The sequence below is a fragment of the Manacus candei genome, unplaced genomic scaffold, assembly GCF_025592945.1.
Source record: "Manacus candei isolate 608988 ecotype Guabito, Panama unplaced genomic scaffold, ASM2559294v1 h1tg000174l, whole genome shotgun sequence".
Lineage (NCBI taxonomy): Eukaryota > Metazoa > Chordata > Aves > Passeriformes > Pipridae > Manacus > Manacus candei.
Genome location: NW_026138222.1, coordinates 73,140 through 95,157, shown reverse-complemented (window position 1 = coordinate 95,157; position 22,018 = coordinate 73,140). Strand labels below are relative to the sequence as shown.

Sequence of the window (22,018 nt, the reverse complement as noted above, 5' to 3'; positions counted from 1 at the left end):
TGTCAGGCGTCGCTGCTGGAGACGCTAAAGGGGGTTGCTCCTGGTGCTCCCCATGGGGAACTGGGGGTTGTGGGCTCTTTCCTGGTGGATGTGGGAGACTCTGGTCCATCTGAGGAGAGCTGAGGCCTGTGGGTGTCACCGGGGTGCTCTCCACTAGCACTGGGAGCTGTGTTCAGACCTCGCAGGGGTTTGGTGACCGGTGACGTGGAAGGGGCTGCACAGGGGGCTGCACGAGCTCCCCCCTCGCAACGGGGCAGGGACAGGGTGGGTATCTAACCCCACACTCCTGGTGCTGACCCTGTGCCTCCTCCCCAGAACGGGAACATCACGGAGCTGCTGCTGAAGGAGGGCTTTGCCCGCTGCGTGGACTGGTCCATCGCCGTGTACACCCGCGGGGCCGACAAGCTGCGCGCGGCCGAGAGGTGGGGCTGGGCTGGGGGCTGGGCTGGGCCACTCCCACCCGCTCCAGGGGGCCTTCCCAGCCTGGGGGGGTCACCCGGTGCTCTCCAGGGTGGGATTGACGTGATCTCCCCTTGCGAGTCCTCTCCAGCTCCGCTGCCCCGGCCTGGGCTTTGCTGGGGAACGTCACCCCCGGCACATCCATCCATCCCTGCTGGACCCCCGTGTCCCACTGTCCCCTCCCCTGCAGGTTCGCCAAAGAGCGCAAACTGAGGATCTGGAGGGACTACGTGGCCCCCACGGCAAACCTGGATCAGAAGGACAAGCAGTTTGTGGCCAAGGTGAGCGGCAGGAAGAGCCGGGCGGGGCTGGGGAGGGACAGTCCGGGATTGGGGGTGGGGGGCGGGTGCCCAGCTCCTGATCCGGCCTCTCCATGGGCTTGGGCAAACCCCAGAGGGTTTGTGGTGCACGACCAGCCGGGTGCACGCCTGGGGTGGGAGGAGGTGAAAGGAGAAGGGAAGGAGCCGCAGGAGGAAGGGGCTGAGGGTCGTAGGGAGGGGCTGGTGGTGCCCTGGCACCTCGCTCCGGCCCTCGGGGCCACAGGGATGCTCTTGCCCTGCACAGTGTCACAGCACAGCCCACTCCCAGGGGGTGGTTGCTCTGTGGATTGATTCCCACTGCTCTGAGGGGGATGGTTGCCCTGGGAGTGGATTCCCACTGCTCCTGGGGGGATTGTTGTCCCATGAATTGGAGATGCTGCTGAGCCCCACTCCTGGGGGGTGCTGGTGTGATGCTGGGGGCTCTGTGGGGACCTGAGGTGTTCCCTGCCTGTGTTCCTGGCATGCAGATGCCGTGATATTCCTGCCCCGTTGTGGTTGGGAGGGCACAGCCGATGTGGGAGGCGGATGAAGCTGCGTGGGGGTGATCCCAGGTGGGATGGAGGAGCCTCTCACCTGGGCTGTGAGGGGCTGTGGGGGCTGCGGGGCCCGGGCAGGATGCAGGGAGCAACCCCACTAGATGGTGCTGCCGGATCACCCAGCACGGCAGCCGCGGGCTCCCTTCGGCTGGAATTTCCATGGGAATGTGCAGCAGCCGCATTTCTTGGAAAGTCAGCGTTGTCCCTGCGCAGGTTCGGATCCTGCCTCCTGGGGGACTCCTGAATGGGATCCTGCCTCCTGGGGGACTCCTGAATGGGATCCTGCCTCCTGGGGGGCTCCTGAATGGGATCCTGCCTCCTGGGGGGCTCCTGAATGCCTGAGATTGAACGGGGCAGCAACAGCAGAGCTCTGGAGCTGCCGAGCAGGACAAAACCAGGAGCTCTTGCAGCTGGTCCGGTCTCATCCATGTGGAGCACCGGGCTGATCCTGATCCGTGTGGCACTGTGGGCTCGTGTCCGCTGGGATGAGGCTGGGGAGGTGCTGGCTCACGTGTTAACTCGGATGGCTCAGGTGTGGCTGCACAGGAGCAGAGCTCCCCAAAATCTTCCCACCGGCTTCCCCAGGCAGGGCAGGGGGAAGGGTTTGCTCAGCCAGCCCGAGGGCGCAGGGACACGGCCAGAGCACCAAACCCTGAGGGTCTCCGGGAGCCCATCCCTAGGGATAAGGACCTGCTGGGTCCCTCCCAAGGGGCTGCGATGGCGGTGCCAGAGGAGCCCGGGCGGGTGTCCCGTGGGCACGGGGCCGGCCGTGTGCCGGCGCTGGCACGCCGGGCAGTGCCATCCCACCGCTGGCAGCGGCTGCGCCGGAGCCGCGCCAGGAGCCGGCACGGGGCCGTTAGTCACGGCTCAGCTGGTGGAGGGGGCGGCTGGATGCTCCTGGCATTTCCCAGATGCCTGTTGTTTTGTTGGATGGCTCGTGCGGGCTGGGGTGGCTGCGGAGGGAGGGTCCCACCCTGAGGCCCCCGGCAAGGGGGTGTCTGGGGTGGGTTTGGAGCTCGGCAGCATCTCCAACCCGTTGGAGGAATGTCCCCCTCGGAGCAGTGGGAATCCACTCCCAGGCAGCCCTCCCCCTGGGAGCGGTGGGAATCAATCCACAGGGTAACCATTGCCCTGGGAGTGGTGGGAATCCAGCCCTGGTACCACGGAGCGGAGGGAACCCCGACGTGCAGGGGGGACCCCGCTGTGGGTTCCAGAGCAAAGCAGGCAGGATTCCCCCCCAGTTCCGGGCACAGCCCCTCGCTCTGCCGGGCTGCCCCCAGTCTGGAGCTCTCCCGGCTCCACTCCAGCGGGGTTTGGCTGCCCTGGCTCGGCAGTGGGAGCCCCCCGGGCACAGTGAACACCGCGTCCTGCTGTTCGGGGAGGAGACAAGGCGTTTCTCCGCCTTTCTGTTCAAACCTGCTCTGTGCAGGCCTGTGCCAATCAGGGGGCCGGGGGCCGGCGCCGCAGCCCCCCCCCGGGCGCGCTGTTTGCAGTGTCAATTTTGGGTCGGGTGTTTGTTTTCCCGTTCCCCGGAATTTTAAGTGACAGGGAAAATCAGGACAAATGCCCACACGCCTCCGAGGGCCAGAGCTGAACCCGCAGCTGGGCACGTGCCCGGCTTCCCCCAGGGGCTCCCTGAGCTCCCGTCTGTCCTCCCCGTGCCCGTGGAGGGGTCTGAGCCCCCGGGGACGGGCAGGGAGCTGGTGGGCAGGAATCGCTCCGGCGCCGAAGCCGCCTCCGTGCTCGGCACGACGGTGCTCGTTTGCAGCGGCAGAGCTGACGTAGGAGCTGCTGGAGGGGGTTGGTGAGGGGAGGAGGAGGAGGAGGAGGAAGATCCCAACCTGTCTTTGCACCGCTGATCAGCCGCGGCGAATCGGCTCCGGCTAATTTTGGCTCCCGCTGCCGTCGGCTGCCGGCGCTGGGAGCGCAGGGGTGGGCTTGGGGAGAAATTAAGGCTTGGCCTCGATTGTGGATTTGGTGCCTGTGAGTGGCAAGGAGAAAAGCAGAGGCATAAAAATGTTGAGGAGGCTGGAGGCTTTCTCCCAAAATCCCTACGTCAGCTTGTCTTGGAGCACGCGGGGATTTGGGACAGCGCTGCGGAGAGTGGAATACATTAGGCTGGGAGCCAGGCTCTGCCAGAGCTGGTTAGAACACGGCTTTGTGCTGGGGCTCGGGGGGGTTGCATCATCCCATTCCCTGCTGCGGGGCAGGATCGGCCCCCTCGGGGTCCGGGGGGCTCCCTGGGCAGCCCCTCGGCCGCATCCGGGCTCTGCATCCCGTCCTGCCCCGCGCTGGGGGATCGGGGTGAGCTGTGCCCGTGTCCTTTCATCTTTGTTTTTATTCCCTTTGCTTGGAGCCTTGGTCGTGGCCAAATCATGGCGGAGCTCGGTGGGATATGCCAGGGCCGAACCCGGGGGCTGTTCCTGAGCTGAGCTGAGCACCAGACCTGCCAAAACCCCTCAGGAGGCAGGGAGGGGGGACAGCACTTGCCCCTCTCCCGGAACTGGGCACCAGCTCCCAAAGTGCCACTGTCCCTGTTGTCCATAGTCAGGGTGTGGGAGGTCACCCCCAGCTTTGGGGATGCTCCCTGTGCATCCTGGAGAGGGTGCTCCCCCAGGAGAGGGGTACCAGCTCTCCTGCCCTCTGTGCTCCCCAGTAGTGGGGCTGAGCAAAGCCCTGGGGTGGAAAATTGGAAACTTTGTTGGGATCAACTCTTGCAGCAAGGAAAAAAACGTCTTCCAGGATAAATATGGACAAGGCACTGCTGTGACGTTCTTTCCATGAGGCGCGGGGATGGGATGAGGGGGTCCAGTCTGGCTGGGGTTTGGCAGTGGGGGCCGGAGCCCCCCTGCCCTCAGGAGCATCCCCAGCCTCCCCTCCCTGCTCCCGGCTGGGTGAGGGCCGTGTCCCACGGGATTGGGAAGCAGCGCCGGAACGTGCCGGCTCTGCAAGAAACAGCTGCAGAGGTTTAAAAAAATAATCCCTCCAATCCCTTTATCAAAGGGCCTCTCGGAGGCAGGTGAAGCCACAATAAATATTGGATAAAGGAAGCTGGATGCAGCGGGCTGGGGAAGTGCTGGAAGACAAACAACCCCCGGTGCGGGGCTGAGTCGCCTGTTCTGTGGCCACTGACACCGTGTCACCCCCTGCCCGCAGTGTCCCCAGGGAGGGGTGACAGGGCACCTCCTGCCAGCTCTGTGGCCACTGTCAGTGTCACCCCCTGCCCACAATGTCCCCAGGGAGGGGTGACAGGGCACCTCCTGCCAGCTCTGTGGCCACTGTCAGTGTCATGCCCTGCCCGCAGTGTCCCCAGGAAGGGGTGACAGGGCACTCCTTCCCTCCCTGTGGTGCCTGCCCAGAGGAAAGGAGCAGATGCCCAAGGAGAGGGGGACACCTGGGGGTCTCTCTTAGCTGCTGCCACCCTGCTCTGTCCTGCCTGGGACTGGCATCCGTTGGGAGCTCCAGCTCCATTGCCATGTCCTGCTGCACCCCATGTCCTGCTGCATCCCTTGTCCTGCTGCACCCCGTGTCCTGCTGCATCCCTTGTCCTGCTGCATCCCTTGTCCTGCTGCACCCCTTGTCCTGCTGCACCCCTTGACTTGCTGCATCCCTTTCCTGCTGCACCCCTTGTCCTGCTGCACCCCTTGTCCTGCTGCACCCCTTGTCCTGCTGCATCCCTTGACTTGCTGCATCCCTTTCCTGCTGCATCCCTTTCCTGCTGCACCCCGTGTCCTGCAGAGCCCCATCACAGCCGGGTCATCCCGGCGCGGGGTCCTGCGAGTTCATCCTGCCGGGGAGGGGCCGCCGGGGGCAGGAGGGGCTCAGCCAGTGAACTGCTGTTCCCACAGGGATGCGGGGCCGTGCCGGGGCTGGAGGGGCTCAGGCAGTGCCCGCTGCTGTTCCCGCAGGGATGCGGGGCCGTGCCGGGGCTGGAGGGGCTCAGGCAGTGCCCGCTGCTGTTCCCGCAGGGATGCGGGGCCGTGCCAGGGCCGCGGTGCCGGGAGCTGCCGCCTCCTGCCCGCGCCCAAAGGAGCTGTGAGCGGGGCCGGGGCTGTGTAATGGAGCGCGGGATGTGCCCCCGCGCCCGGCCCTGCCTGTGACGCCTCAGCTGCACATCTTGCTTTTCCCGAGTCTTGTGTGAGGGAAGGGAGAGAAGCCGGGTCCCCCCTCCTCGCGCCGGCAGCGCTGGGGATGCCCTGGAGCATGAGATTTGATTACTCCACTTGGCAGGAAAACGGCTTTGGGCTCCTTGTGCCGAGGAGAAATCAAGGATCTGGGTGCCGGGAGAGGCCGAGGCCGTGGCAGGGCCGTCCCCGGGGGGTTTGCTGTGCCCTGGTGATCCGCAGTGTCTGCTCGAATCTGGATTCCTTTAGTCCTGTTTTCCCTCTGGCAAAGCACGTTTGGAGGGGCTGATGTGCTTGCTGGGGCAAAAAGTGCTGCGTGTGAAGCAAGTCTGTGCCCTCCTCCCTCCGATTCCCCCGGGCTCCAGGGGGATGTGTGGGGCTGGGATCACGTGGATGAGCGACAGCAGGAGCCTTTTGCCCCGGTGTGACTGGAGGGAGTCGGGTTGTGCTGGGACAGGGCAGGGGAAAGGACCATGCCCTGCCAGTGGGAATATCCGGGTGCTTTGTCCTGCTGTGCTGGCTCCACTCGGCCAGGCTGGAGAGCAGAGGGTAATGGAAACTGGGAATATTAAAGCAGTGTTTAATATTCCCAGTGAGCCCCACTGCCTTCCACCTGCTTGCCTCAGCCCCCTCAGCTCTGGAGCCAGGCTGTGAGTGTCCAGCCTGGAGAGAAGGCTCCAGAGAGACCTGAGAGCCCCTTCCAGTGCCTAATTCCTGGCTGGGAGAGTGGGGAGACCCTGGCCCAGGTTGCCCAGAGCAGCGGTGGCTGCCCCTGGATCCCTGGAAGTGTCCAAGGCCAGGTTGGACAGGGCTTGGAGCAACCTGGGCTAGTGGAAGGTGTCCCTGCCCATGGCAGGGGGTGAAATCAGGTGAGGTTTTAAGGTTCCTTCCCACCCAAACCATTCTAGGATTCCATGGGTTTATGACTATAATGAGTTTGCTCCCTGACCCTTTGGGGACCCAGCAGCCAGGCCATGGGTGGCAGAGTCCCCCCCACGGGCTGTGCTCCCTCCCTCCTCCATGTGTGTTGTCCATTGTCCGGTGTGGAGCTGATGGTGCTTCTGGAATGAAACCCTGGGGGTGAGTCCTGGCACGGGACACGCACAGCTGGTGCCACGCTGGTGTGGCACGGTGTCACCACGCAGGGACCTGGCAGGGCTCTGGGCAGTGCTGAGCTCCTGGGCTAGGAGAGCAGCGCCACGGGAGTGCCAGTGAGCCACGTTCCCTGCAGTGACCCCCCACCACCCAGGATGGGGGTCGAGCCGGGGTGGGTCAGGTGCCAGAGCCGGTGCCAGGGCAGTGCCAGGGCGGTACCTGGCTCTGGGTGTGCCCGGCGTGCCGCAGTCCTGGCGCTCACCACAGCCCCTCTCCATCCCCAGGTGATGCAGGTGCTGAACGCCGATGCCATTGTGGTGAAGCTCAACTCTGGGGACCACAAAACCATCCACCTGTCCAGCATCCGACCCCCACGGCTGGAGGGGGACAGCGCGCAGGTGACACTCGTGGGGACGTGAGTGGGGAGGGGCCCGTGGGGAGGGGGCCGTGGGGAGGGGGCCATGGGGAGGGGGCCATGGGGAGGGGGCCATGGGGAGAGGGCTGTGCCCACCCCCAGTGCCGCAGCGATCACCGACATCCGTGACCGTGATGTGTCCTCCGGCTCGAGGGGGCTGACTGGCAGTGACCTGCAGCGTGAGGGTCTGATGGATTCTTTGTGGGCACTGAAGTGTTTGGAAAAGGCTGCATTGTTCCTGCACAGTTTGGTCTCTGCCGGGCTTGGTTTGAGCCTCTCTCAAGCCGGCGCTGTTGGATCCGGAGCCACGCGCTCGGCAGCGACATGAAAGGGCCGGGATAAGCTCGGCTCGGGCATGTTGAGTCCCCTTGACCCTGCTCAGAGCTGTGCTGTGCCAGGAGCTGGGACGAGGGTTTGATCCCTGTGCCACACGCTGAGTCCCCTTCACAGCTCCTGTGCTGTGCTGGGAGCTGGGATGTGGCTCTGATGCCCGTGCCACACACTGAGTCTCCTTGAGTGTGCCAGGAGCTGGGACGAGGGTTTGATCCCTGTGTCACACACTGAGTCCCCTGAACCCGCTCAGAGCTCCGGGGCTGTGGCAGGAGCTGGGATGAGGGTTTGATCCCTGTGTCACACGCTGAGTACCCTTGACCCTGCTCAGAGCTCCTGTGCCGTGCCAGGAGCTGAGATGTGACTGTGATGCCTGTGTGCCTTTCTGGAGCCACCAGTACCTGTGGGCAGGGCTGTGGGCAGTGGTGTGGGCACAGGAACCGGGCACTGCCTGGTGACAGCTGATGTGGGTCCATCCGGGGGCTCTCAGGGCAGGATTTCTCTCCGTGCTGCCGCCTTCCCTCTGTTATTCCTTCCCCCCAGTGGTTGATGCGCTCGGGGCTGTGGGACCCGGCCGAGCACCCGCCTTGTTCCTGGCACAACCCTCCTCCTTCTCCAGCACCTCTGGAGATGCCGAGGAGGCTCCCGCCCACGTGCACAGGGGGGCTTGTGCCAGGATTGTGCCAAACCCGCCTTTTCCGGGCTGTTTCCCATCCCCGGTGGCACCGCCGGCTCGGGGCTGGCCCGGCCCTGCCGGTGGGTGACGGCACCGCGGCCGCAGCTCCCGGGCTGACCCCGGCGTGCTCTGGGAACGGGCATTTGGAAATTCCTCCCTCCAAGGGTGCCACCTTGTTTTGTCCACGCCGAATCAGTAATAACTTCCCAGATGAGCCTCTTCCCGCTGTTCCTCTGGCGTCGGTACCGTGGGGATGGAGCTGCCACGAGCCAGGCGGCAGGTGGGCACGGGGGGGCCGCGTGGGGTGGTCCTGGGGGGACCTGCTCCCCCCGGCACTGCTGGGAGGAGCGGGATCTCTTTGCGGAGCGGTCGCGGTCTCCAAGGAGACTGCGGAGAGGAGCTGCCCCCCGCCGTGCTGCTGCTGGAGCCGCAAAAACCCTCCCGGCAAAACCCTCCCGGCAAAAACCCTCCCAGCAAAAACCCTCCCAGCAAAACCCTCCCAGCAAAACCCTCCCAACAAAAACCCTCCCAGCAAAAACCCTCCCAGCAAAAACCCTCCCAGTAAAAACCTTCCCAGCAAAAACCCTCCCAGCAAAAACCCTCCGAGTGCAACCCCGGCACAGGGAAAGGGGCTTCTGCTGCTGGAAACTGTCGGGGCATCCCGACCGTGGGATCTGCCCCGCCGAGGCCAGGGCCCTGCTGCGGATCCCCAGCACCACTGTGTCACATCCCAGCACCCTGATGTCACATCCCAGCACCACAGTGTCACATCCCAGCACCCCAGTGTCACATCCCGTACCGTGATGTCACATCCCAGCATCTTGATGTCACATCCCAGCACCACAGTGTCACATCCCAGCACCCCAATGTCACATCCCAGCACCCCGATGTCACATCCCAGCACCACAGTGTCACATCCCAGCACCCCAGTGTCACATCCCAGCTCCCTGATGTCACATCCCAGCACCACAGTGTCACATCCCAGCTCCCTGATGTCACATCCCAGCTCCCTGATGTCACATCCCAGCATCTTGGTGTTGCTGGATCTCAGCCAAGTCTCTGGTCTGTGCAGGTCCATCTCTGTTCCTATGGAATGGGATTGGCATTTGGAATCATCTGCGCCTGTAGGGCACAGCCAGGGTTTGTGGGTGCCTGGTCCTGCTGCCAGACCCCCGGTGGGGTGGGATTCCCAGTCCTCGCTGTCCGTGGTGCTGTGGAGGAAGAGCTGCTTCCCTTTTCCTCCTCTCCTTCCCTTTCCTCCCAGAGCTGGAGCAGCCGGTGCTCCGGAGCCAGTCCTGGATCCTTGTCTGTGCCAGCCTCTGCCTTGGGCACTCCAAACTGGTGGGGTTTTGTGTCCTGGCACTGGTACCAGCCCTCCTGCCCTCTTTGGTCTCCCCAAGGCTGCAGGAGCGAGTTGGGCCCCCTGGCCTGGGGGTACCCCCATTACACCCCCTTTATTTCCCTCTGGGGTTTTATCCATCTGTAGATCCGTTGTGTTTTCATCCCTGACACTGCTTATGTGGTTATTAATTACCTGTGAGTGCAATTAGTGATGCTTTTACCCCTCCTCTTCCACATCAGCAGTTGAAAAGTTTATATATTATATATAAAATTCCTAATAGACACTATATAGCATTCTGAATAGGCAACATATAAAGTGTACATTTAGGGTTGATTCCAGGCTCTTCTGGAAGGTTTCACCCACCAGTCCCACCCCTGTGTCCTGGCAGCTCCACAGCCCCTTGCTGGGCCCGGCTCTGCCGCCGTCACATTCCCACAGTCTCCGGCAGCAGCACCTGGATATCACAGCTCCATCCCGGCCTGCCGAGCGATAATTGATCCCACGGCACCCGATGGAGGAGATGGGAAGTGACAGACTGAAAACTGAGTGTAATGAAATCCTCCAGCCTTTCATCTCTCACCTTCATCTCCCGGCGCGGGAGGAATCCCGGGAGCGGGAACCGGGAACGTCCCCAGCGCTCGGCTCTGCCGGGAACGTCACGGGTCGGGGTGGAGACACATCTCCTCCTGCTCCAGGTGCTGGGCTGCTGCTGTGGTGGGTGGGAATGGCTGTAGTACCTCACTGGGATGGCTGGAACCCCTCACTTGGATGGCTGGAACCCCTCGCTGGGATGACTGGAACTCCTCGATGGGATGACTGGAACTCCTCGATGGGATGACTGGAACCTCTCACTGGGATGGCTGGAACCCCTCATTTGGATGGTTGGAACCCCTCGATGGGATTGCTGGAACCCTTCACTGGGATGGCTGGAACCTCTCACTGGGATGGCTGGAACCTCTCACTGGGATGGCTGGAACCTCTCACTGGGATGGTTGGAACTCCTCGCTAGGATGGCTGGAATTCCTCGCTGGGATGGTTGGAACCCCTTGCTGGGATGACAGGAACCCCTCGCTGGGATGGCTGGAACCCTTCACTGGGATGACTGGAACTCCTCAATGGGATGGTTGGAACCCCTCTTCAGGATGGCTGGAACCCTTCGCTGGGATGGCTGGAGACCCTTGATGGGATGGCTGGAACTCCTCACTGGGATGGCTGGAACCCCTCGCTGGGATGGCTGGAACCTCTTGATGGGATGGCTGGAGACCCTTGCCAGGCTGTCACCCACATCTGGAGCTGGGACCATGGGGTGTTCCAGTTTTTGGGATGATCCAGGCGCCTCCAGGCACAGGGAAGCCCTTCCATGGCTCCGGGTGGTGCCCATCACTCGGGCATCATGCACTGCTCAGCCCTGAAACCCCATGTTGGGATTTGGGGTCTGTTTCTGTAACGGATCCAGTCCCACTGGAGCAGTTTGCCAGCATTGGATCCATCCAAAGGTGGAACTGAGCCTGACAGTGCCGTGGGATGGGAGGAAGAACCAACCCCTGGGAGGGCTGAGGCAATGGGCTCCGACCTGTTGGATCCACCTTGGAGCTTTCCTGGGTGTTGGTGTCACCGCCCTTCCCAGGGTTCGGGATATTCCACCTCCCTGTTTTAGTCCCAGGCTCCCTCCTTGGGCAGCCACATTCCAGACTCTGGGATATTTCCACCTCCCTGTTTTAGTCCCAGGCTCCCTCCTTGGGCAGCCACATTCCAGGCTCTGGGATATTTCCCCCTCCCAGTTTTAGTCCCAGGCTCCCTCCTTGGGCAGCCACATTCCAGGCTCCAGCAGCCACCTCAACTATATTTGCTGGGTTGATGCAATTGCAGCACAAATCTGCTCCAATCCCCCAATTTATCTAAATTGATATCTTAATTGGTAATTCTCTCGGAGAGGGGGAGTCAAACACATGGATACTGATTAAAAGGGAAAAAATAGGGAAAAAAGCAGCCTGCTGGTGGTGGGTGGCACTTTTGAAGGCTGGAAGTGGGGCAGTGTCCCCCCGGCTGGAGCAGGGACACTGTGGCTGCCAGGGGACTCGGGAGGGGGCTTGGCAGTGCTGGGAGCTGGAGAGAGGAGTGGAAATGGGAGTGGGAGAGGAGATACCCGTACTCCTTTCCTGGTGGTGCCGCTGCTCCGGGACTCACCGGTCCCGGCTCCCGCCTGCACCGCGGAGATAAGGTTGGCATTGGCGGTGTGGGATTTCTTCAAGGATAGTGGGAATGGCCCTGGGACACCTTCCAGACGTGCTATCCGAGAACACGGAGCTGGGGCTGTCTGGTTTTCCCTGTTCCTCTCGGATGGTGGCTCTTTCCTGTCCCCCTGCCCCACACCAACTGGTGGTGGGCACTGGGGAGGGGTCACGGGTACCTTTGGGTGCCTCCAGCCCCCTCCAGGGGGGACATGGGGTGGGGGGACCCCGGGGCTGTGCCTGCTCTGAGCCTCGTGTCGGCCGGGAGCGTGTTGGGCACGGCGGGAGCTCACGGCAGAGCTGGCACGAGCTGGCACCACACGGGGCAGGGAAAAGCTGCAGGCACAGGGAAGCTGGAAATGGCTTCAAAAGAGGGAGAACAGATGGATTTGGGCTTGGATATTTTTTTTCCCAGCTCTCATATGAGCTGGCATGCGGGTTCCTGGGCTTTCTGATCCGATTCCAAAGGCAGGGAGCTGCTGGCTGGCGCTGGGCTGGGAGCAGGTGAGGGATCCTGGAGGGCAGGAGCAGCACGAGGGTCCCTCACAGCCAGGGGTCGGCCGGGCAGGGGGGGTGCCCCGAGCCAGCATCCTGGCTGGAATGTGGGTCCCACGGCACAGGGGTACCACCTGCCTCGGTGTCAGGGGGTGATGCTGGGCAGGATGCCCGTGGCCGTGTCCGTCTGTCGGTGCCGGGGTGCTCCTCTCCTCGGTGCTCCTCTCGTGGTGAGCGACTGCTCCCCGAGGGGCCGCAGTTTAAACCCTGGCGGGGGTTTCCGTGTGCCTGGAATGTCGTGGCCGATCTGGAGCCGATCTGTTCCAGCAGTGGGGGATGGACGGTGGCTCCTCATCCCGCTGTGCTCCAGGGGACTTCAGGAAGAACCGTATTTTACCCCGACCCCATCAAACACGGGTACTTTCTCTGCTCCTTTCCCTGTCACTCACTGACTGCTGGGATATTTATATGGCACTGGAAGCGCTTGGTACAAAGGACCTGCCTGGCACAGTGCCAGCCCCATCCGGCACCGCCGGAGCTGGAGCTGCCAGGGCTGCACGGCAGGAAGGGCAGGGAATGACCTTGAGGTCCAGGGCAGCCTGGCCCCTCGAGCTGCCGGTTTGGAGGCTGTTTGAGTCGGATTTATAACCCTGTGTGAGAACTGGGGATCGAGCTGGTCGGGAAAGATCCCATCCCACCCATTTTTAGCAATCCCAGCTGCTTCATCCCTGGAAATGAGCTGCTGCCTCTCCCCTCTCCGTGCCAGCCCGGGGTGCCGATGGCAGAGCTCGGGGCGCCGTGGGTGCCTCGTCCCGCGCGGTGGCTGCGCGTGAGGCTCGACAGATGGTTTGCAGGTGTCGGCCGGGAGCTTTCGCAGCCAGCTGGGTTTTGGGAAGAGGGCGGCTGCACGGCTTGGCAGCCGTTGGATGGGAGCTGTGAACGCCGAGCGGCTCCTCCGGTCCCTGCAGAGGCTCTTCTGGCACCTCGGGAGCGCGGGCGCTGCCACAGCCCCTGCCAGGGGAGCTGGCGCTGCGTCCCCAGGGCGGGTGGGAATTCAGAGGGGGGTGCTGGGAGAAGGAGCGTTATCCGGGCAGGGAGGAGCTCGGTTTGCTCTGCAAAGCCCCCCGGAGTGGTTTGGGCACCGGCACAAATCCCGGGGTTGTGGTGCAGATGCTGTGACTGCCCCATCCCTGCAAGTGTTCAAGGACGGGTTGGAGCAACCTGGGCTAGCGGAAGGTGTTCCTGTTCAGGTGGAACTGGACGATCCTTAAGGTCCCTCCCCACCCAAACCATTCCAAGGAAATGAGCCTCGGAGAAGCCGGGGGATCCCCCAGCTCAGCCCAGCTCCCCCTGGATCTCCACCCTGTCACAGTCCCATGGGCACAATGAGGACAGTCCCTGCTGCAGCAGCAGGTTGTTCCCAGCCGGTCGGGATCCCCGTGCCAGGGTTGAATCCGAGGCCACGCAGCCGGGACGAGCCGTGCCCGGCGATGCAGCGCTCGGATCACCGGCGGGGTCCGCGCGGAGCCGCTCGTGTCTCCCTGTTTGTTGAGCAGGGTTTGTACTACACAAATTGCTCCTCACTCAGCGAGCATGAAAGATTAACGAGGAACAATCCCATGAACTCATCAGTGCCTGCTCTCCGCTAAATTACAGCTACAAGGATCATGGCAGCTCACCCATGGATTGTGTAACGGAACTGATTGCGGCCTGGCCGGCGCTCGGAGCGCTCGGGCACGGCCCTGGTGGATCCGAGGCATCGGCCGAGCAGAGGGGCAGCCGAGGAGAGTGGGGGCACCGGAGTTCCTGGCTCAATATTTAATAGGGGCTGCGATCGCTGCCAGGGAGGAGACGTGTGCAGTCAGCATGTTCCTGCAGCCTGGATTCTGCCCTCCGGGCAGCGTGTGCTGCGCCTGGAAAAGTGATTCGCTTGCATCTCCGGCTGCCGTTCCGCGCTGCCTTCTCCCAAAGTCATCCCACCATGGAAAAGCAGCCGGTCGGTGTTTAACCCGCGAGCGTGGACTGCGGCAGTGCAGCTCCCGGCGGTGCAGGGTGTTAAATCCTGGGCTGGGAGGGGGTGTAGGGGGTTTGGGGCGATCCAGACCGTTGGTAAAACAGCTCTGCTTTGTCTCCGGAGCGTGTCCCTGCCCCGGCTGCGAGCAAATGTGCAACCGCGCGGCACAGCCGGGGCCTGGCTCCCGGGGGATCTGTCGGGGCCAGGTACAAGGCCTGATCCGGGCTGGATTAATTTGTGAGCTGGCACAGTTGGGTTCCTGTATGGATTACAGCTGCTGGCATCCCAGGAAATTGCTCACGGCTCAGAGAGCAGAAGCTCAGCAGCGAAAAAAGGCCAGAGTCCAACCCGGAGCGGTGGAGCAGCCGCGGAGGAGCAGAAGCCAGGCTGGTGATGGACCAGCCCGGAGCCGGTGTGGGGAGCTGGGCAGGACCTCGCCAGCAATTACCGAGCAGCTTTTGCACGAGGCAGCGGCTCCGTGGCCGCGGGGGTGTCACGAGGCCCCCGGGGCCGCGCCGCCCCGAGGAAGCCCCGCTCAGCCCATCTGCTCCTCGCAGAGCCGGCTCTGCCGTGGAAGGAACCGTCCCCCGAGATCAGGCTGTGCTAAAGTGCTTCCCCAACAACTTCCAGCTAAGTGTTGTAATTGCTCTGACCCAGCAAAAGCGCCTGGTGTTCTGACACTGGTGCTCGGAGGAAGATCCAGGCACCTGCCAGCTCGCATTCCAGAGGACGACTGTGGAACCAGGGAGCTCCAGTGTGCTCTGGGAGCCGCTCCAGAGGTTTGATCCGTGCCTGCAGCCGGAGGCAGTGGAGCAGGAAGGGGCAGCCCCGGCCCTGGCTGCCGCGGATGTTTCTCGCTCGGCTGGGCGAGCGTGAAAACGCTGATGGGAGGATGGAGCTCTGACCTTCTGATCTCCTCGGGAGCTGCTGCGAATCCTCGGCTGATGGGAAAATTGCACAAAATTAGAGAGGAGCCTCAATCCTGCCCCGGTGCTGAGCTCTGCCGTGAACTCTGCCCAGCTCACACGGCTCCCTCGTGCCCCGGGGAACCGAGCCCCTGATTTCAGGGGTGTAATGAACCTCTGCAAAGGCTTCATTTGCTTCTCTCCGAGGCTTCTCCATCTGGGAGAGGAGCCAGAGCCAGCCCTGCCCGCAGTGCTCTGCTCGGGAGTGGAGTTCAGTGCCCAGCATGGCCTGGGCATCGCTTGGCATCGCCCCAGACCCTGCCTGCTGACCAGTGGGATCGCCTCGGGCTGACTGAAGGGATGCTGGAGGCGTGGCAGGGGCACACAGTGGCATCCCCCAGCTGATGGGGTACTGGGCATCGCCTGGCATCGCCCCAGATCCTACCCAGAGACAAGGGATCATCCCGGGGGGTTTGGGGTAACACTGGAGACATGGCAGGGGCACACGGTGGCATCATCCAGCTGATGGGGTCCCCCTCCAGCTCCCTGGGCTGTGAAGGGACAGGAGCAGATCTATCCCCACATGGACAGGATGAGGATTCTCCTCATGTCCTGGCCCCACTGCCTCCCTCCTCCTGCTCCTCAGCTCGGAGCTGGTCACAGCCAGGGCTCTGCTTTCCTCCCTCCTCCAGCTGGGAGTGTTCCCAAGGCATCCATCCCTCTCCGCAGAGCAGGGAGCTCGGAGCCTCCCCCAGCCCCCCTGCAGCGCTCCGGGTTTGAGCCCTGTGAGCACCCCCCAACCACCCCCCAACCACCCCCCTCCCCACACCCCCTCCCCACAACCCCTCCCCACATTCCCCCCCCACCTCTGCCAGCGCCTCCACTGCTGGGAATCATGAATATTCCTACTGCCATTAGCACCGGCTGGATTTAGGGATTTAGATGCCAGACGTTTGGAGGCAGCGTGGTAGGGGTGGAGTACCACCTTACAGGGGTGGAGTGCCACCTTACAGGGGTGGGGGGCCACCTTACAGGGGTGGGGGGCCACCTTACAGGGGTGGAGTACCACCTTACAGGGGTGGAGTACCACCTTACAGGGGTGGGGGGCCACCTTACAGGGGTGGGGGGCCACCTTACAGGGATGGAGTACCACCTTACAGGGGTGGGGGACCACCTTACAGGGATGGATGGGGGCCAGGTTACAGGGATGGATGGGGGCCAGGTTACAGGGATGGGGGACCAGGTTACAGGGGTGGGCTGTGCATGAGCAACTTCTGCCTCGGCACCTCCTGAATTCCAGGTGTGAGGGGCAAAGCTATGGGGACCCCTGGAAACAGCTTTCCATGGAGAAGCCGCCCTGGATCTGCAGGGCTTGGTGGCAGGGGTCCTTTCCTGGCACAGAAGCCTGGTGGTCACCTCTGGGTGTGCTGGGAGTGCCCCTGCCTGTGCCACAGACCCCCTTGAATCAAGGGCCTGCCTGGACCTCGGATCCTTCCGGTGCCATGGACCTGCCTGTGCCCAGATCTTGTGGGACATGGGCCCTGGCTGTGCCATGGATCCTGCCTGTGCCCAGATCCTGTGGGACATGGGCCCTGGCTGTGCCATGGATCCTGCCTGTGCCCAGATCCTGTGGGACATGGGCCCTGGCTGTGCCATGGATCCTGCCTGTGCCATGGATCCTGCCTATACAAAGGATCCTGCTTGTGCCATGGATCCTGTGGGACATGGACCCTACCTGTGCCATGGATCCTGCCTGTGCCATGGACCCTGCCTGTGCCATGGATCCTGTGGGACATGGGCCCTGGCTGTGCCATAGACCCTGCCTGTGCCATGGCTCCTGCCTGCAGGATCCATCCTGACTGTACCACGGACCCGCCGGCACAAAGCTGTTTCCCTGTGTCTGGGGGGTCCCCCTGTGAGCAGGACAGGGGTGATGGTGATGGTGACAGTGACAGTTTGGGATGTTCCCTCTCCCAGGCCCACTGCAGCTCCATCCTCAGAAGCTCTCTCTCTCCCTCCCGGCCCGGCCGTGCTGTCCTAGTTTTCTCCGGCTGTTGTTCTCCTCCGTCACGTGCGGGCTGGGCACGGAGCTCTCCAGTGCAGCTCCAGCTCCCCGGGTGGCTCCGGGCTGGGCTCTGAGCTGCTCCCAAATTCTGCCACTCAAAACTCCCCCCTCAACCCCGTGTGGGGTCCCGGTGCCCTGCGGGGCCGTGCTGCAGGATTCACAGGAATTCAGTCCCCTTGGAGCGGGGACAAAAGGGGCTGTCAGTGTGTCCCCTCCTGCGTGACCCCAAAACCAGGGCAGGGAGGTCCCCGGAGCCACAGGCCTGTCCCACATCCCTCAGGGTTTGCAGTTATCCTCTGGAATTCGGGATAAGGGAGGAGGGAGGTGTGGAGGCTCTTCCCCGAGCCCTGAAATGGCTGCACTGCCCCAGGCGGGAGCTTGGCAGCTGCTGCCGGCTCCGTGTGAGCACAGCCCGTCCCTGCCCTTGTCCCCGTCCCTGTCCCCGTCCCTGTCCCCGTCCCCGTCCCTGTCCCCTCGGTGACGGTTTGGGGAGGCAGAAGCATCCCCGGTGTCGCAGTGTCCCGCAGCCAGGCCGTGGGTCTGGATCATCCCGGTTCTGGGATGGGTGACCCCGTTTTCACGCTCCTCGGGAGCGGATCGGCCAAAACGCTGCTGGAGACGAAAATCCACGTGGCCCTCGCTCGGCGCCCGCGGTGCCACAGCCCGGCACTCGTCCAGCCCGTTCCGGGCTGAGCCTCCCCACCCGCTCCGGCTGCTCTGTCCCGGCAGGGCTGGCTGCTCCTGGGCGTGGAATGCCGGCACAGAGCCTCGGGAGCTGTGGGGCCAGCGGGGCCGGGGGGGTGTGGCTCTGGCTGGGAGCTCTGGGGGCTCCGGGACAGGGGGGCTGCACGGGGTATCCCGGGTGTCCTGTGGGACTGCATGGGTTGGGTCGGGGGTCACCCGAAACCACCATCTCCCAACCAACAGGGGGGTGTGGGATGCAGTGCCCAGATTGCAGGTGCCCAGTATGGGGTGTCCAGTATGGAATATCTGGGATGCAGTGCCCAGATTCCAGGTGCCCAGTGTGGAATATCTGGGATGCAGTGCCCAGATTGCAGGTGCCCAGTGTGGAGTGTCCAGTGTGGAATGTCTGGGATGCAGGGCCCAGATTGCAGGTGCCCAGTGTGGAATGTCCAGTATGGAATGTGTGGGATGCAGTGCCCAGATTCCCAATGTGGAGTGTCTAGTGTGGAATGTCTGGGATGCAGTGCCCAGATTGCAGGTGTCCAGTATGGAATGTCTGGGATGCAGTGCCCAGATTCCAGGTGCCCAGTACGGGGTGTCCAGTATGGAATATCTGGGATGCAGTGCCCAGATTGCAGGTGCCCAGTGTGGAGTGTCCAGTGTGGAATGTCTGGGATGCAGGGCCCAGATTGCAGGTGCCCAGTGTGGAATGTCCAGTATGGAATGTGTGGGATGCAGTGCCCAGATTCCCAATGTGGAGTGTCCAGTGTGGAATGTCTGGGATGCAGTGCCCAGATTGCAGGTGCCCAGTGTGGAGTGTCCAGTGTGCAGTGCTCCAATTCCAGGTGCCCAGTTTGTGGTGTCCAGAATGAAGTGTCCCAGTACAGGGTTCCCAGTATGGAGTGCCCAGGGATGCAGTGCCCCAGTTCCAGGTGCCCACCAGTGGGGATCTGTGTTCCAGCATCCAATGGATATTCAGCATAAATCCAACTTGCTTCCATGATTACTGCATTTTTTTGGACAAATCATCCCTGAGGGAGACACACGAGCTGTGGGTGGACTAATTCCAGTGGTGGGAGGAGGAATGCTGTGACAGCAAGGCCGTGTCTCCCATTTATCCATCCCTTCCTGGGAAAACCTTGGCTGCTCTGGGAATGCTCCAGGGGTGCTCCTGGCCGTGCTGGGGCTGTCAGCTCCCGGTGGGTCACTGGTGCTGCTGGTGCAGCTCTGGCACAGTGCAGTGCAGCCGTGAGGGGCTGGAGCAGCTTTTCCAGGGATCTCAGGGATGTGAGGCTCATTCCAGCAGCGTTTCCGGAGCTCCCGGGGCTTTGAGGGCAGTCGGGCTCGTTTAGCACAGAGTTCCAACGTTGTGGTGGGGTGAAATTAGGGAGGAAAAACCCACAAAGGCCGTGTGAAATTCGAGGATGTTTCTGAACGTCTCGATTTCCTCGTTAGTGGCCCGGGGGAGGGCGTGTGAGGGGCTCCGTGCCGGGAGCCGGCGGGTGATGAATCCCCATGGATGGGCAGTGCCGTGCTCGGCTGGGTCCCAGATTAATTCCTGGGAAAGGCCACTGCCTTCCCTGCTTCCTCCTAAAACATCTCCTGAGAGCCGGGCTGAGGTTGCCACGGGGCTGCTGGCGGGGTTAAACCACCCAGGGGACACTCCCTCCAGCACCAAAGCCCAAATTAAGGAATTCTTCTCCCATTCTTCCTCAACCAGGAATATTAGAATGATAGAATCATGGAATGGTTCGGGTGGGAAGGGACCTTAAAGCCCATCCAGCCCCACCCCTGCCATGGGCAGGGACACCTTCCACCAGCCCAGGTTGCTCCAAGCCCTGTCCAACCTGGCCTTGGACACTTCCAGGGATCCAGGGGCAGCCACAGCTTCTCTGGGCATTCCCTAATATCCCTCTTTAACAGCAGCAAAACACAAACTTCAATGGCTTTCACATTGCTTTTCACCAGATCTTGATGGATTTGAGTCGAGCTTTTCCTTGGAAAGGGGGATCCTGTGGTGAAGGAGGTGATTTGTTGTTGCTGATCCCTCCTGGAGGGTCCCACGTGTGGAACTGGAGCGAGGAATGTTCTGTCTGCTGGCACCAGGAGAGGAGGGGAGATATCCAAGGGATGACTGTAATTAGCCGAGTGTTTAATTTAATCAAACAAGGGGCTAAAGATGTCAGTGGCCTTTGGTCTGAAAGCCTCGGGCATGATTCCGAATTATCTTAATTCCGAATTATCTTAACTCTGAATTATCTTAATTCCGAATTATTTTAACTGTGAATTATCTTAACTGTGAATTATCTTAACTCTGAATTATCTTAACTCTGAATTATCTTAATCCCATGTTGGCACAGTCAGTGCCGGGATCACCTCCTCGATCCCTGGGATGTGCTGGGCTCGGTGCCATCTCTGGGGATACCAGGGACTGGGGGCTTCAGGGAATGAGGTGGCTCTGTGGGAAACCTGGTCTGGTGTCACAGTCATGGAATGAGTTGTGTTGGGCTGGGAGGGACCTCAAAGGCAACCCAGTGCCACCCCTGCCATGGGCAGGGACACCTCCCACCAGCCCAGGTTGCTCCAACCTGCCCTTGGACACTTGCAGGGATCCAGGGGCAGCCACAGCTTCTCTGGGCAACCTGGGCCAGGGCCTCCCCACCCTCCCAGCCAGCAATTCCTTCCCAATATCCCATCTATCCCTGCCCTCTGGCACTGGGAAGCCATTCCCTGTGTCCTGCCCCTCCATCCCTTGTCCCCAGTCCCTCTCCAGCTCTCCTGGAGCCCCTTTAGGCCCTGCAAGGGGCTCTCAGCTCTCCCTGGAAGGGCTTTAAGGTCTCTTCCCACCCAAATGATTCCGTGATCCGTGATTCTATAATCTATAACTTTATTATTTATAGTCTGCTGATATTTTGTGCTGAAGCAGCGTCTGCAGCCCCGTTATTTCCGTGCCGTCACTCCCATCCTTCCCGGCCCCTTCCACTTGTCCCGCGGCGTTTCTGTTCCGTTCCCGGCGGATCGGAGCAGTGCAGGCCTCCCGTGCCCAGGGCTCCCTGCTCCTGCCTCCCTGTCTGGGATGGGCATGGGCATGGGGGTGCAGATGCTGGCACAGGGCCCTCGTGTCCCCTCACCGGGGTCTCGTGCCCCCACTCTGGGGTCTCCCAGCTGGAATGTTGAAGACATTGAGCTCCGTCCCTGGGGATGAGGGGGGTTGGCAGGAGCAGGAGTCTGGGGCCACTTACAGCACCGGGATATGTGATGGGGCAGCACCAGCAGGGGATCCAGCTCATCCCAGGCAGGATCCAGCTCATCCCAGACAGGATCTGGCCCATCCTGAGCAGGATCCAGCTCATCCCAGACAGGATCTGGCCCATCCTGAGCAGGATCCAGCTCATCCCAGGCAGGATCCAGCTCATCCCAGACAGGATCCAGCTCATCCCAGATAGGATCCAGCTCATCCTGAGCAGGATCCAGCTCATCCCAGACAGGGTCTGACCCATCCTGATCAGGATCCAGCTCATCCCGGGCAGGATCCAGCTCATCCCAGATAGGATCCAGCTCATCCCAGATAGGATCCAGCTCATCCTGAGCAGGATCCAGCTCATCCCAGACAGGATCTGGCCAATCCTGAACAGGATCCAGCTCATCCCGGGCAGGATCTGACCCATCCTGATCAGGATCCAGCTCATCCCAGATAGGATCCAGCTCATCCCAGACAGGATCTGGCCCATCCTGAGCAGAATCCAACTCATCCCGGGCAGGATCCAGCTCATCCCTGGCAGAATCCGACCCATCCTGATCAGGATCCAGCTCATCCCAGACAGGATCTGGCCCATCCTGAACAGAATCCAGCTCATCCCTGGCAGAATCCGGCCCATCCTGATCAGGATCCAGCTCATCCCTGGCAGGATCCGACTCATCCTGTGCCGCGGGAAGCGGCTCCCCAGAGGATGCTCGTTCCGAGTGAAGCACATGCTGACAAGACAAACAACTTTATTAATTTAAGCTGCCTAATGGGCTCGGGAGCAGCCACACGCCGAGGGTGGGGAGGGCACGGAGCTGCCTCCGCCCGGGCACGGGGGATTCCTGCTCTGTGAAACCCCGTCCTTGGGGGTGAGGAGCGAATTCCTCACGTGGAGCCTTCTGAGAATTCTGGGCCACAACCAAAATGGACCTTTGTAGCCATTTTTGAGGAGCTGGAGGCGCTGGGAATGGCAGGGTCAGGGGTGCAGGTGCTCCTCTTGCAGTTCCAGTTCCAGTGGGTTTGGTCTTGGCTCGGTTTGGATCCCAAAGAGGGAACAGGGATGCTTTCCTGCTGCAGGTGGGA

The 22,018-nt window shown here is 62.0% G+C and overlaps 3 protein-coding genes and 1 long non-coding RNA gene across 5 annotated transcripts in view; 2 read left to right on the top strand and 2 right to left on the bottom strand.

The window, feature by feature from the left end:
- SND1 (staphylococcal nuclease and tudor domain containing 1) overlaps nt 1-22,018 on the top strand; it is an 81,453-nt gene that overhangs the window by 11,898 nt on the left and 47,537 nt on the right. The window contains 3 exon segments of the mRNA XM_051773646.1: nt 316-422; nt 650-740; nt 6,819-6,932. Coding sequence (XP_051629606.1) covers nt 316-422; nt 650-740; nt 6,819-6,932 — 312 coding nt within the window.
- LOC127463811 (uncharacterized) lies at nt 3,745-5,101 on the bottom strand. 2 transcript variants are annotated; one of them, XM_051773728.1, is made up of 3 exons: nt 4,915-5,101; nt 4,647-4,880; nt 3,745-4,572 (listed from the first exon to the last, which is right to left on the bottom strand). In XM_051773728.1, the coding sequence occupies exons 1-3, from the start codon at nt 5,059-5,061 to the stop codon at nt 3,775-3,777; spliced, it is 1,179 nt and encodes a 392-aa protein (XP_051629688.1). In that variant the 5' UTR covers nt 5,062-5,101; the 3' UTR covers nt 3,745-3,774. The 2 variants fall into 2 exon arrangements, with proteins under 2 accessions (XP_051629688.1, XP_051629689.1); XM_051773729.1 differs by having other exon boundaries at nt 4,647-4,846.
- Nucleotides 7,223-11,181, bottom strand: LOC127463809 (uncharacterized). Its single transcript, XM_051773719.1, has 2 exons — nt 8,495-11,181; nt 7,223-8,451 (listed from the first exon to the last, which is right to left on the bottom strand). Exons 1-2 carry the CDS (start codon nt 9,433-9,435, stop codon nt 8,148-8,150), a joined length of 1,245 nt encoding a protein of 414 aa, XP_051629679.1. The 5' UTR covers nt 9,436-11,181; the 3' UTR covers nt 7,223-8,147.
- LOC127463828 (uncharacterized) lies at nt 17,878-18,788 on the top strand. Its single transcript, XR_007901011.1, has 3 exons — nt 17,878-18,022; nt 18,066-18,272; nt 18,330-18,788. It is a non-coding gene; the product is annotated as an uncharacterized LOC127463828 (long non-coding RNA).

Excerpts from the sequence above, each read along its gene's own strand:
- LOC127463811 (XM_051773728.1), bottom strand. The coding sequence starts at position 5,061 with ATGGGGCTCTGCAGGACACGGGGTGCAGCAGGAAAGGGATGCAGCAGG. Across the intron at positions 4,881-4,914 it reads GCAGGAAAGGGATGCAGCAA|GACAAGGGATGCAGCAGGAC; the intron begins GTCAAGGGGTGC and ends GGGGTGCAGCAG. Across the intron at positions 4,573-4,646 it reads GCACCACAGGGAGGGAAGGA|GTGCCCTGTCACCCCTCCCT; the intron begins GTGCCCTGTCAC and ends AGCTGGCAGGAG.
- LOC127463809 (XM_051773719.1), bottom strand. The coding sequence starts at position 9,435 with ATGGATAAAACCCCAGAGGGAAATAAAGGGGGTGTAATGGGGGTACCC. Across the intron at positions 8,452-8,494 it reads GGAGGGTTTTTGCTGGGAGG|GGTTTTGCTGGGAGGGTTTT; the intron begins GTTTTTGCTGGG and ends TTTTGCTGGGAG.